Raw genomic sequence first — 15,382 nt, forward strand, 5'->3', positions numbered from 1 at the left:
TACTGTTGCCCTGAAGCGACGATACGCCAAAGGTTTTTTTTTACAAAACACGCTCACTGATTCTATAATAGTTGATGAATCTTGAGACATTTCTCCTACACAAGCGGATTTTGCTATTTGGATGTAACTTAGAAAATTGTAAATCATTTGCAGCCCTTTTCAGAGCAGAAAAAAGTGATGGAGAATCACAGTTTGTTTCAACTAAAAAAGTAATCTCCTCGTGTGGACTAAATATTTCATACTTGTGTGTTTAGTGTTATGAGAGGACCAGGGGTGTGGCTGCACGATTTTACAAGAAATTCCTTAGTATTTTGCGTACGTTGTTACGCTCATATTTTAAATGTATATTTAGTGAGAGAACACCGATTCCTTTTGGTAGAAAAACATTTCAGCAACCCAATGCTTTGTATACATTCATAGAAAATTCTTACAAAAGACACACTATTTTTGAAAAAAGTCATTCATCAACAAATGCTTTTTCTGGTTACTCTAACTTTGTCATTTCTGAGTGACACAAGATATTCTTCAAAAGTTAAATTTATAAAAACCCTCCTTGTTAATTTTGGACTGTTTGAAAGCGACTCTTTTCAAGGAAAAGCCGACGTCCTTTTACATGCGTATGACTCAGTTTGAATGTTTATTCGCTTTGTTTGTATTGTGGAGAGTTTAAAAATTTTTTTTTACTTTATCAAAACATCTTCAATCCGCTAACCTTAATTTTCGGACTGTCCATGCTTCAGCTAAATCTACAGTCGAAACAGTTAATAAATTTTGCTTGGATGTATATTTCAACCAAGAGCAAAACTTTAAAAAAAATCTTAATTCGCGCCAATTTTAAAAAGGCGGAAAAAAATCCAAATGAGTTTAGAAGGTGACAAAAATCAACATGATGATATAAAATCACAAAATTGAATTAGTATTTTGTATCAGATAATAGATTGTTTCTAATAAAATTTAAATAAGATTTGATGGTAAAGATTTATCTGTATTGTTGGCCTTAAGCTCAATGTTATATTGATAGGTTATTGAAAAGGAGAAATAAAATGTTTCAATTATAAGTAAAATTTAGAGCACTGAGCAAGAAGAATTGTTTTGCAAATAGCCACTACACTATTGAATGATGAAAAACGAAGAATAGCACAATATTCAAAGTTACCTGGGTTATTTTCAAGAGAAAAATCTAAGAGATGTGTTTTCTAACTTTGTAACTTCAACTGTTTTTCAACCATTCCAATTGGCTCAGCTAATTGTGAAAGATCATTTTTGTGCATTAGGAGGTTAGAAAATTATCTTCGGAGCACAATGGGACAAAAAAGACTTTCATCTTTAGTTATATTGGCAAAAAAGTACGAGATTGCATATTGATGGAATAAAGTAACACGATTTCCAGATTCTAAAAATCGTACATTAAAACTTTCTGAAAGGTAAAAACTAATATCAAAATATTTTCAGGAATAATTTATGATCAAATAAAACTACATTAATTAATATTTAAGCTCTCTTAATAGCCTTTTTTTTATAAATACTTAATCCATTTTATGATCCTATCTTGTTAACCAACATGTATTTTAATCCAAACTGAGATAACTCACATTTAAAAAACTCGACCCCCCAAATGAAACGTTGAAATGCCGCCCTGCTGTGCACCTTCCCTTTTGGTTGCATTCGGGTGTTTCTAAAGAGGTCTTTTGCACCTTTTTTGGGGAAAATCATTGTTAATTTCGATGCAAACTCAAGTGGTGTAATAATTTGGTGGACACTTGGCAATATATTGCCAGTCTTTTGGCCGCCAAGTTTACCAACTTGGCGACAGTTTTGGCGATTTTTTTTTATATTTTAAACCTGGTTTCAATTTAGCCACTGTTGATGATATTTAGAGAGTTAACTCTTGAGTCACATTAAAATTGCCAATAATGGAGGAAAAACATTAAATTGGCGTAAAAGGAAGTCATGTGATGCACACATCAGCTCATTTTGGTATACTAGGCACATAACAAAGTCCAAGTGTTTTTGATCGTAATTATTTTCAGGGTTAGTAAAAAAAAAACAGTTTTTTGAAAAAAAAAACCCTTTAAAAAAATAGTTTTTTTTGGTTTAAACCGGGTTTATTTGGTTTAAACACTATTTGTAAGAAAAACAATTTTATTTTAGGTAAATCATGAAAATTTTATCAATTGTTAAAGAATGTTTAATATTCATGTTTGTACTTAATTTCTTTGTAATTAATTAAATAGTTAAGAATAAAATTTTGTAATTTCATTTCCTGATACGTAGAGATTTCTGTGGGACAATATTGTTTGGAAATCTTTAACTATTTAAAATATACAATACGTAAATGGCCTTAGTATAAATAATCAAAGAAATAATTTACTGTGATAGTTCAGACATTATTAATTACAAATAACCAATAATAAATTCTTGTAAATTAATTTTCTCATTATCATAACTATCTATGATAAATAAAAAAGTAAAATTACACAGTCTAAAACATGGAAAGTATTTTGCGGTATTTATAAAGGAATCACAAGTCTGATGTACATTACAGAACTTTAAAAATCAAAGGATCAACTCATATTTTGTTTAAAGATTTTTTTAAAAAGTTGCAAATCACATGTAATCAATTTACCTAATGTATCAGTGATAATATTATATAAACAGAACAAGTTTAGGTTTTTAGAAAATCATTATGTTTCCCATTAGACATTATTTCTCCTTGTTTAATGCATTTAGAAATATGATTTTTTTTTATTTAAAAAAAAAAATAATAATAATTAAAAGCCTTAGTATGAAAATACTCTTAACATATAGTAATAATGAAGATGGTCATAAAATTTAATGTTTATTGATTCTTCCACCATTCATACATAAGACTTCTTTTATAATAATGGGATAAAAAAGTTCTTTGAAAGGTGAAAATTTGGCATTATATTTTTACTTCCTTTTACAAAACGAGCTAATGTGTGCATCACATGACTTCCTTTAACTCCAGTTTAATGTATTTTCCCCATTATTGGCAATTTTAATGTTATTCAATAGTTTACTCTCTAAATATCACCAACAGTGGTCAAATTGAAACTAGATTTAAAAAAAAAAAAAAACACCAAATTTGGCGACCAAAAGACTGGCGATATATTGCCAAGTGTCCGCCAAATTATAACACCACTTGAGTTTACCATCGAAATTACAATGATTTCCCCCTAAAAGGGGCAAAAGACCCCTTTAGAAACACCCGAATGTGACTAAAAAGGGAGGTACACAACTAGACTCTACTAGGAGTCTATGTACCAAATTTCAACTTTCTAGGACATATCATTCTTGAGTTATGACATACATAGGTACATACAGACGTCACGAGAAAACTCTTAGTAATTAACTTGGGAATCGTAAAAATGGATATTTTGCATGTCTATACGTTCTTAGGCACTTATCCACGTCTGATCGAGTTGAAAGAAACTCAACATTGATTCGGGGGCGAGCAAAATGAAAATTAAGGTCTATTTTTGAGTGAAAATTTTTTTGTGAATACAATACTTCCTTTTTTGTAAAAGGAATGTGTGTGCATGGAGTGTGGTTTTACAATTGTTCGAGGTTTTGTACTGTGTTTTTGCGTATCACGGCGCAACATTTGAATTTATTTTTGAATTGCAATGAAAAATATACATACCTTGTTTTTCTTACTTTGACAATCTGTCATTCTTCTGAAACGGCGATAAGTTCCAATTTCATCTTCTGTATGGTCCCTTAAAACTTTGAAATGGAATATCTTCTTGAGTTTTGGTTGCACAAATGTCAAGTTTTTTGTGTCAATAATAGTTTTCAATGGAGATTAATTCCCTAAAAATAAATTAGGGGGCCTAGAACCCGTATAAAAAGTTAAATTTTGTATTTTTTGACTCATTTTTATGTTTGCTTCAAACCTTCAATATCTTAATCCTACATCTGATTTTGAACATTTTTGCAATTGGAAGTATACATCTAGAACTAACAGTTGCGAAAATAAAGGTCTCGCAGGTTAAAACGTAACACCCTGTATAATGACAAAAAACAAAACCAAATGGGGTTGCAACTCAACAATACTTTTCGTTTATTGCACAAATTCATGGGAGCCCCTACAAATGCATGTCCCACCATCTTATTGTTCCTATATTGAAACCAGAGCAATAATCATCTCTAATGTCTTTAAGAAAAATTTAGATTTTGCTTCTCTAAGGCAACTCAGCACTGATGCCAAACGCATCTCAAGGAGAGCAAATGTGGTGGTTGATGCATTCATTCATTCATTATCCGGAGCCAACGCAATTGGTAGTCTCAAGATTTTACGCAAAATTGCGTCGGCCCAAAGCAATGATATTGAGCAACATCAGCTTACAGCTTGTCTATTACAACAATCACTTGAGCTAACATCAATTTTAAACATCTCATCTGTTACGCAAGTGGTAGTAGACTCTGTATAATTCAGCAAGATTTCATCGGAAAATATTGAACACTTGCTGCAGACTACCTTATCCAGGATTTCTTGCAAACCAAGAAAATCTTATTGCAAAAGATGTGGAGTGGGCTCATTTGTCAGGTGTATCACATCAGAGATCTAAAATATAAAACCACACCACAAGTCCAGCTCAGATATTTGATACTAAAGAGACTCGATCACATGTATTTGGATTTGTTCGGCCCGAGATTCGCTCATCAAACGGCAACTTCGTTTACCTCCTCACCTGTACTGATAGATTTCACCAGATTGCCCGATGCGATACCGATCTCTGAAATCTAAGCACAAATCGTTGCTAGTATTTTTCTCAACCAGAAGATAGTGCAATTTGGTATTCCATCAGATATTGCAATGGATCAAGATCAGAATTTTCAATCACAACGTGTTTTCTCGCTGACATCTCTACTTGGGTAAATAATGAGATAAGAGGGACAAAGCGCAGATCCGGGGAAGGGGGGGATGTGTGATGAATTTTCCTAGTTTCCCAACTAAGCCGATTGTTTATCATCGCTCTAAACGATCGGGTTCTCAAAGTGGGTGTCACAGGTAGAAGCGAATGGTTCCGCGAAATATCCATGGTATCAATGCATATAATGTAACAGAGATAGACTAGAATGTCATGAGAAAATGAGAGTTCTTCAAGGGTGAAGCGAATTGAAAAAGTTTAAGAACCCCTGCTCTGAATCAAAACGCGAAATCGTTACTTGAAAAATTATAAGTTTTAAAATGTAAACATACTAACTATGCATTTTATTTTTAAATTATATGTTAAAATGCTCAACTGTACAAGTCTCTTCAACAGTCTTTTTCAGAACAATGAGGATCTTTTTCTAAATATTCTCTTTGCTTCCATGCTTTTTTGGGAAACCAACACTCTACAGAAACTAAACGCGGACACTGGAATGTTGTAATTCAAGGGTGCCAATCCCTCTAATAAGCCCCTATGAAAACAAACTCCCTCAAAATTTCAATGGGGCAGCTTGCGACACCATGATTCCCCCCTCCCTCCGAGTGGCCTTTTTGAGTATGTTATTTTTGTAATAAAATTATAAAAAGCAACTCTATGAGTAAAAAAGAATTTTATTGTCGACATAATAAAGGGAACAATATACAAAACCGGAATGTCAGACTGGCACATGATTATATTTCACCGAGAATGAAGAATGGTTTTCTAAACCAAATTACATTTTCTTATTTTTTAAGCTTTATAATTAAATTTTAATAGGAACTTCGTCACATAAGGCGATTGAGAACCATTTTTCAATCTTTAAAGCAATACATAACTGTAAAAAATACCTTTTATTCTCAAAATACTTAAGCTGAAATAATATTTCATTTAATACTGAAAATGTATCTACTTTTGAAAAAAAAAATAAATAAAAGGTAAACATTGCTTTCATGTCAAATAATATTCGTCTCGTCTACATTTATAATTTCAGTAAAATTGCTTTAAAAATATCTTTCTTGCAAGAAATTCATGCAGCAGGATATTAATACTGTAGAAAGTTCTTTCAAATTGAATTTAAGAACTCGTAACAAATTACGGTTAGAATTTTTATTACATCTTTAATCTGTAAAAAAAAAGGTGGGATGTAATTATTTTAAATGCAATATATTATTGCCAAAAATTACAATTTAAAATAATACAGGAAAACAAATATAATCACGGTTCTTTTGAGTTTGAAGTCTCAACTGCAATAAAAAAAATTTAAAAAAATCACCGCTATTTTACATGAAAACATAGATTTTAATGAATAATGATCGATCTGACCTACTCACAGAGCATACTTCTTGCAATCGGGGAATGAATTGAAGCTCCGATTATATAAGGCAAAGCTTGGGTAAGATAACGCCAGCTACGTCTATTCTGTAGCAACTGTTTTTATTTTTTATTACTACTGAGAGTATTTTTATCATTTATTTTTTTTTTTTAATTTTGTACACTGAATATAGTTTGGGTGCTTTAGTTAAAGCCATTTTGTCAGTTTAAGATAATTTGCTAATAACAATAGAATTTATACTTTCGGAATCTGTAAACTCTTACTTTGCACGTATAAAAATAATGGCTCATGTACAGGCACCACATCATTTTCAAAGCTAAAGCTATGAGAAACCTACTTTAAAAAAATAACATATTGTTACGAAGAGAAACATATTGTTACGAAGAGAATGTAAGTAAGTATGACTATAGGCCTTATTTCACAAAAGGTCGGTAGCATTCAGCTTCAAATTGACTTGTCATAACTCCTCCCTCAACCCCCTCTGTTTCCGGAATTTCTCAGCAGCGATGGAAGGAGTTATGACGTCAAATCAAAAGGGAACGATTCCGTGCAGGTGCCAGAATAAGCCCCTATCTTAGCGCTCACTGAATGAATTTTAGATTATCAAAAATTAATTTGCAAGATCCTTGACAAAACGAAGTTTACAAAAAAGAAAAACATACACAAATAACAAATTCTTAATCTACATATTTTAGAGAAAAATAAATGCTTTTTGCACAACATTATGACTTAGTTCAGATAAATATTTACAAAAAATTACATAAGACAATTACCCATTCATTCACAAAAAAATAAAACTATAAATTAGACTCTATAAAGGACATTTAAAACACACACTTAAAATTCTCACTATTTCATATCACTTTTAAAATACAAGACAATTTAAATGCGACCTAAAATTGTATATTACTAAGCAGCTTCTTCAGATTCAGCCATTATCCTATCTAAAATATCTTGTATCCTTTGGTGGATATTTCGCCCTTTTCTTGTGTTTGATTTATTGTCCTGGATATTTTGCGAAGGAGAATTTCTACTTTGAAGCTGTGTCTCCGAGCAAAACGTCTCACGGCACGGGGGAGACAAATGGTTACTCCTCGTGCTAGATGAGGCTTTAGTTTGGTCAGTTGAGGAACAAGCAAGCGTTTCGTTAGAACTTCCCGGAACCCTTCGTGAAATCCTGTAATCAGAATTGGCTTTCAATTTTTCTAGAATGGTATTAAAAGGGAATTTAGCTGCTCCCGCGTCTTCAACAGCTCCATTAGCTTTTGTCTCGGAAGCATTCTCTTCAAGGCACATTTGAATAGTGGAGCTCACGCTGTTCTTTTCGCTATTGCATTTCAAATGCCTTTTGACAGTCTGAAAGTTTGGTTGGGCCTGGTTGCACGAAAGGTTTGGCGCATTTAAAAAGTGCTTTTTGGAATCTTTCAGTTTGGCAAGTGGCATCATGGGAGTGGAGGACAAAGCGTCCTTGAATTTATAAGATATGCCGCCCAGCTGTTGCCACCCTTGGTCAGGTTCTTCAACAGTAGCATCTAAACAGCTGCTGGTGTTCGACAGCAATTTTGATTTTGTACAAGGAACATGCCGTTCAGTTGCACCCGAAAACTGATGAGGTAGGCTGGATCTCCTGAAGGATTTTGAACCTGAACTGCCAAAAGTAAAACTTGAAGACAAATGATGCGGATCTCTCCTCGATAGGTTCTGTAGACCTAGAGATTCTCCTAATTGCCAATTGAGCTCCCTGTTTTCTACAGTGACTGACTGCAAGACGCGCTCAAGCATGGTAATTTTAGATTTTAAAGAACCAATTTCGCATTTTTGTTCGTCCAATCCTATGCGCAGCTCTCTGTTTTCCATCATTAGCAATCTTGTTTCATCTTTTAGACTGTTCTCAACTTTTTCACTTTCCAAATTTTTGTTGTACAAGCACTGTTCGATTTCGCCAAGTTTAGTCTGCAGCACTGCATTCTCAACAAGGTAAATCAAAACTTGCCTTTGAAGCTCAATGACATTCGTTTCTTTTAACACCGAAGAAACCATGGCACTGTCTATTTTATTTGAAGTAGTTTTTCTTATCTTGGAGACTCTTTCACAGATAGGTTTTCTCTCAAATAACACAGATGCATCAGTAAAGGTATTTTTTGTTGGCACCACCGATTCCACATGCGTTGAATTTGAAGGCATTTTTTTTGAAAATTCTTTCTTCTCTTGCTCTACATTACTAGCTGAAGACGGCACGTAATGTGGTCTGGATCTTTGTATATCCTCAGCAATGAATTTTGATTCCATTTGCTCACTGTTGTCTATGATTGCTTCTTGTTTCGCGATGTCCTGAACATTTTCTTCAACAACAAAAAGCTGCTTTTGTAGAATTTCAGATCGTTCACTTATTTCGTCCAATAGCTGTAACAACTCATCATTTGTCTCTTGTTTACCCCAATTTTTCCCTAAAGAATGATGAATGTCATTCTGCTCTCGACAATCCGAATCCAATCCGCTATCCTGCTTATCGCTCTCTAACACTGAATCTTTGTTTCTGGCTAAATCAAAAAGTTTTTGTGACGATTGCACAGAAACACAGGGCAATGGTTTTTTCAACTCACTCACTATTAGTTCAGAATACTTTGGAGAAACAGATTTCGATCGAACTGATAAACTAGAAGTTTCCAAAGATGACTTAAGGTTGGATGGCGAGTAATTGAATCTTCGAGTCTTTGTGAGTGGGCTTGATTTTAACACATTTGGGCTATTAGTAAAACTTGGCGTCCCAATACTTAAATTACTGGTAATTCTAGATTCTCCGCACAGGAAATTCCTTATTTCAATCAAAGATTCTATCACATCATCTTGCATAACTTCAACATTTTCCACCCGTTTCTGCAGTTCCTGTGAAATAAAAAATAAATAATTTGAACTACGCTTTAAGTATACGACAAAAAAGTATTTACTTCAACTGCAACAAGTACTAGTTCATTCTTTTATTTTCTTTTTGTAATTTACTTTATACAACTATGTGGAGTCATTAACGTTTGAAGATGACATTGTGATAAAAAGTTTTGGACCTTACTTTTTCCTCTTCTGCAGACACACAAAAGCAATGCAACTGGTTTCAATTAGTTTTGTTTCTCATATAGAAGGTTACTAAAACCATTAATGATGAATTTAGCTTCCTTGGTCATTCTGTAGTGCAATTTAGGCGTTTTCATTACTGCCCTCTTAGGGAAATGGAAATAACTAAGGTCCTTTTTCCTATTTTAAAAGATTAGATTTTGAATTAAATACCACGTTTATAAGTTTTTCTATATCAATTTAACTTATAATTCATATTTTAAATTATTTTTCCACTTCAAATGATTTTAGCTTACATTTAGCAGGTAGTGTGCATCCTATGGGCCGCTTAATGAGCATCGTTGGTGTAGAACTTCTTCAGCTTTTTTATCATACTTATCTGCCTACATCAACCTCATGGGGAAGGAAATCGCTGATTCTGTTCATCTCTAGTTTCTCGGTTAAATGAAAACATGCTGGGGTGAATGGAAACAGGATTTGATTCGCAAATAAACAGTCGCAACTCATAAGTCAAATTTTCCATACCCAGAGATGCAATGTACAAAATATTATCTCCCAATTCGTCCAATGATCATCCCAATTCATCCCGCTGTCCATCATCCCAATTTGATGATGAACAGTGTACGCGCCTTTCTCTCCTTCCCAGAGCCCTGGGAGTTGCCTCTTTCCGAACCATTACTGGACATGACTATCTACAGGCCCATTTGCATAAAATCAACCTGGCAGATTCACCTCTCTGTGTGCTTTGTGAGGGGACTTCTCCAATGACAAGGGAGCATCTTTATAGTTGCTCCTCTCTTCATGATATTCATAATTGTGATAACTTCCAGGCCCTAACACCCTTTGTAGCCACTTCATTGTTATACTGGACAGCAAGACGCCTTATTTTTGAAAGAATGATGGTGAGCGAAATTAAAAAAAATAAAAATTCATCCAAGAAGTAGGAATGATCCAAGTCAAAACATTGAAATTTTGTTTGCATTTGGCATGTCATATGATTAACATTAGAACCCCAAAAACTCTACTCTCGGTAAATCGACACTCTGAGAAACTCGACAAGCCGACACATTTTTTGACTTTGAAACAAAAACAAAAACAAAAAAAAAACACTTATGGTATTTTTGTAAAAAGCTAATTTAATTTACATTAATAATTATGCTTTTAGTCTATTGCAGTCCAGTGAATATATAGCTCTGAAAAGAGTGAAATGATATTTAAATAAATCTAAACTAGCATTAAAAGAATAAAGCATAAAAGATTGCTGTCGCACTTTGATTACTATAAGTGAAATAACTAATTTAAGCTTGCTTTGAATATGACTCAGAGTTCATTTAAGGGTCATTCCATACAGATTTAGCGGATGAGTACGCTCGACCATTTTCAATTTTTTTGAAACTCATATCCCAAAAAGATGGATATGAATGATGTTTAAAACCACTTTAATTTTTTCTCTAATCTTAACCCTTGATTTTTTAGAGGTCATCAAAAGTCATTTTCGTAGTCAAAAATGGGATTTTAGACCTTTGCATTTTGGCCAAAATCTATTTGAATTACATTTATGGCAGTTAATTTTACGCTTTGATGTTAATGTGCATAAGATGATAGTCTTACATGTTCAGTTATGTGGCTGTAACTTAATAGTTAAAATAATGGCAACAGGTTAAAGTTCAAGGTCAAATGTAAAAATTTTACTCATTTCAAAAGGGAATAACTCGCGTAGGGGACGGAAACACAAAATGAAATACGGCAAAAACTAATAACTGGAACTATGCTAATAAGAATATGTAACTGTTTCTGTGTGTTTTTTCACCCTTTACAGATTACAGCTTCTCAAAAATCGGAAAAATGACAAAAATGACGTTTTTAGACCCCTGTAGACCAAAAGGGGATGAAATTAAAAATAAAATTTCTTGGTCAATTAAATATTCTATTCAAGTACTATACATGTTCTATGTATTGTTTTGTGTATTTGGTTTGTAAAAAAGATACAGGTCTTTGAAATTGAGCACTTTAACTAGTTAATTCACACGCTAAAACAGAAATAAAAAGTGAAAACTTCATTGCACCTTCTTAAATTACGTAAATTGTGCTCTATAAAATATATTATACTAAAAAAACATATTGTAAGTATTAAAAAAAATATTTAAATTTGATTAACATAGAAATATTTGAACATGAATGAGTAGTTCATACTTGATTTACAGCTTAAATAGTCTAATTTATAGACTATACTGATAATCTACATACACACACACACACACACACACATTTTCAATGCATACAAACACACTCATTAACTTATGTAACTGTTCATTAACTTATGTAACTTGCCTAAACACATTCAAAAACATTATCTACATAGTGGAAAGGAAAAAATAGTGCATTTTTCATTTTTTGCATCAGTGCAGTTTTAAGAAAATGAACTCACACAGTAGTACTATAGTTCTGATGGTGACACAGTATGTGGCGTATACTTTACTCAAATATACAACAAAAATAGAAAGTACTTTGTTAATTTATGTAATCACGAAACGGATGTCAACTTGAGAGCTGAATGGCATTTCTATGCAATACCACATGGTAATGGACAATGTAAGGGAATCAGAGGAACCGTGTAAAGAATTGATGCTACTAAGACTAGCTGGCAAGGAGAACTACTAGAAGTCGCATTTTAATTCCCACAGAAATGTATACCTTCTGCATTTTTGCTACTAAACATTGTATGTATTCTTGTGATCACTCCATATATTAAACTAGCTGAAAAGATGCTGCAAGAAAGGTTTGACTATGCAAATAAACTTCCCTATACAACATCTAATCATTGCTTTATGCCACCCTATTTAAATATTATCACAGCAATATTATTGTCCCCTAGCAATAGGTATGAAGAATAGTGTGTTACTAAAAAGACTATCAAAAGAAGATGCCCATTATTGTCAAAAAGGTTATTACAAAGCTTGTGTTGATCACTAAATTTAGAACCCCTGTCATTGTCTTGGTCCAGTTTCAAAGTATCAATATATGAATGTGCATTGGTAATGCATTCCAAAACGTCATATACTTGAGTCACCATTACAAATATAGGTCTACTAGATGAGTTCATTTTTTCAAAACTACACTCAAACAAAAAATAAAAAATGCCCTTCTTAAAATTTAAATTTTGTACACATAATGTTTTTGCATATGTTTAAGGCAATTTGGATCTGTTAATGTACAGAGCATATGTTTGTATGTATTAAAACTTTGTGTGTGTAGATTATCAGTCTAGTCTATAAGTTAACTACTTAAGCTGTCAATCAAATCTGAACTACTTATTCATGTCCAAATATTTCTAAGCTATCAAATTAAAATAATTATTTTTATACTTAAAATGTGTTTTTTCAGTATAATATATTATATAGAGGACAATATATGTAATTTAAGAAGGTGCAATGAGGTTTCCACATTTTTTTTCTGTTTTAGTCTGTGAATTAACTAGTAAAAGTGCTCAATTTCAAAGACCTGTATCTTTTTTACAAACGAAATACACAAAACAATACATAGAACATGTATAGTACTTGAATTGAATATTTAATTGGCAAAAAAAAATTATTTTTAATTCCATCCCCTTTTGGTTTACAGGGGTCTAAAAACGTCATTTTTGTCATTTTTCCGATTTTTGAGAAGCTGTCATCTGTAAAGGGTGAAAAAACACACAGAAACAGTTACATCTTCTTATTAGCATAGTTCCAGTGATTAGTTTTTGCCGTACTTCATTTTGTGTTTCCGTCCCCAACGCGAGTTATTCTCCTTTGAATCGAGTAAAAATTTTACATTTGACCTTGAACTTTAACCTGTTGCCATTATTTTAACTATTAAGTTACAGCCACGTAACTCAGCATGTAAGACTATCATCTTATGCACTTTAACATCAAAGCGTAAAATTAACTGCCATAAATGTAATTCAAATAGATTTTGACCAAAATGCAAAGGTCTAAAAGTCCCATTTTTGACTACGAAAATGACTTTTGATGACCTCTAAAAAATCAAGGGTTAAGGTTAGAGAAAAAATAAAAGTAGTTTTAAACATCATTCATATGCATCTTTTTGGGATATGAGTTTCAAAAAAATTAAAAATGGTCGAGCGCACTCATCCGTAGAATCTGTATGGAATGACCCATTACACAACAACGAAGGCATATCCGAAAATGAGGAAATAGTACCTGGATTGCCACCATAGACTTGGCCTGCTCTTTCACCAGGAAGCAGATTGGCATTGATACCTCTTTCGTCGTCTCCCTGCTACCGGTGTGCAGGCTACAGGCATTCTCGCAACTCTCTCTCATATCAGCAGCAGCCTCCAGCACAGCTGACCGAGACACCTGCAATGGAAAAAACAGGCATTAGAATTTTAAACAGGAGACAGCACAGACAATAGAGGCTGCGATTGTCAGTGCCTAGAATGTGAGATTACAAATTGAACTACGAACAATGATTCAAGTGAGGCATCTTTGCAGACAGACCTCACAGTGAAACACATTTGAGGTAGTGAGAAGCAAAGGGATGCAAGTGGCAAAATTAAACATTTGGAGATAACCAGTACAAATGGTAGGTGAACCTCTCCTCTGTCTTAGGGCAAGAAATGGTACTAGTAGCCCTGGTAAGTGCTACTGTATAGCAAGATTTAGAAAAAAAATTCAATGAAAGCCTACCTAGGATCTGATCTTTAAACATGTTTTACTTGAAACTAAAAATAGTCCACTTGCATCAGTTTGCATCTCACTGCCTTATTTGATGAACGAATTTTACAATAACAGCTCTAAACAGCAACATATTCATACCATATGGTTCATACAAAATTGAAAAAAGTTGCAAGGAGTATTCAAGAACTTTTCAAGGATAAAATGAACTTTAGTTAGGACTATTAAAAAGCGTGAACTTCTTTACTAATAATAAAGCAGTAAGTCTCTCTGTCCGGAGGATGTCTGTAGGATGTCCGTAGGATGTCTGTGACGCGCATAGCGCTTAAACCGTTCGGCCGATTTTCATGAAATTTGGCACAAAGTTAGTATGTAGCATGGGGGTGTGCACCTCGAAGCGATTTTTCAAAAATTCGATGTGGTTCTTTTTTTATTCAAATTTTAAGAAAAAAAAACTATCATAAATTACGAAATTATCATAACGTGGAATCGTAACATGGGCACAAGCCAATTGGCGAGATACGAAATTATCATAACGTGGAACTGTAACGTCGGTACAAGCCAATTGTCGAGAAAATTCACCATACATTATTTGTAAATATACAAGCGAACCAAAAGACCTTTAATTTTTCTATTACGGGCGGAGTCGTACGGGTGCCACTAGTTTTACAATAAAAAAATAAGTGTTTATTTGATTGCAGTTCACAGAATAGTTTCAGCAATAGACAAAACTTTTTACATCATATACTAAACTAAAGCTTCAAAATCAATCTTTAACAGTGTGGGCTAAAAGGGTCAGACTACCACTGATTTTTAATAGCAATAAAAAAGTAATATTTAAAAAAAATGTAATCCAATAAGTTTTGTTTTGTTTTTTTTTAAATAATGTAATACAATATTTTTTTTAATCAGAAGTAATTTTAAAATTTTCAAAGTTTTGCTGTGACTGAAATTAGGAAAAATTATGACGAGATATTTTTGCAATGCATGTCTGCTTTATACAAGCCATGATTTTTGATGTGCATATAGGTTTTTGGCATTGTTTTTAGTCAAACGCGAGTCAAAAGTGCCAGGCTAGTATTTGACGCTGCAGATTCGGCAATAACAGTGCTGATTGCTGCGGTCAAATTAATAAATCTTTACTAATAATAAAGCTCAAAGTCTCTCTGTCTGGAGGATGTCTGTGGGATGTCTGGATATCTGTGACGCGCATAGCGCCTAGACCGTTCGGCCAATTTTCATGAAATTTGGCACAAAGTTAGTTTGTAGCGTGGGGGTGTGCACCTCGAAGTGATTTTTTGAAAATTCGATTTTGTTCTTTTTCTATTCCAATTTTAAGAACAAAAATATCATAAGATGGATGA

At 33.2% G+C, this 15,382-nt stretch overlaps 1 protein-coding gene across 1 annotated transcript in view; it reads right to left on the reverse strand.

The window, feature by feature from the left end:
* Nucleotides 1-5,567: 5,567 nt before the first annotated feature.
* LOC129234180 (uncharacterized) overlaps nucleotides 5,568-15,382 on the reverse strand; it is a 119,208-nt gene continuing 109,393 nt past the window's right edge. Inside the window, exons 2-3 of the mRNA XM_054868092.1 lie at nucleotides 13,542-13,700; nucleotides 5,568-9,156 (exon numbers count right to left, since the gene is read on the reverse strand). Coding sequence (XP_054724067.1) covers nucleotides 7,180-9,156; nucleotides 13,542-13,700 — 2,136 coding nt within the window. The 3' untranslated portion in view covers nucleotides 5,568-7,179. The remainder of the gene's footprint in view (nucleotides 9,157-13,541; nucleotides 13,701-15,382) is intronic.

Source organism: Uloborus diversus, chromosome 1 (assembly GCF_026930045.1).
Source record: "Uloborus diversus isolate 005 chromosome 1, Udiv.v.3.1, whole genome shotgun sequence".
NCBI lineage: Eukaryota > Metazoa > Arthropoda > Arachnida > Araneae > Uloboridae > Uloborus > Uloborus diversus.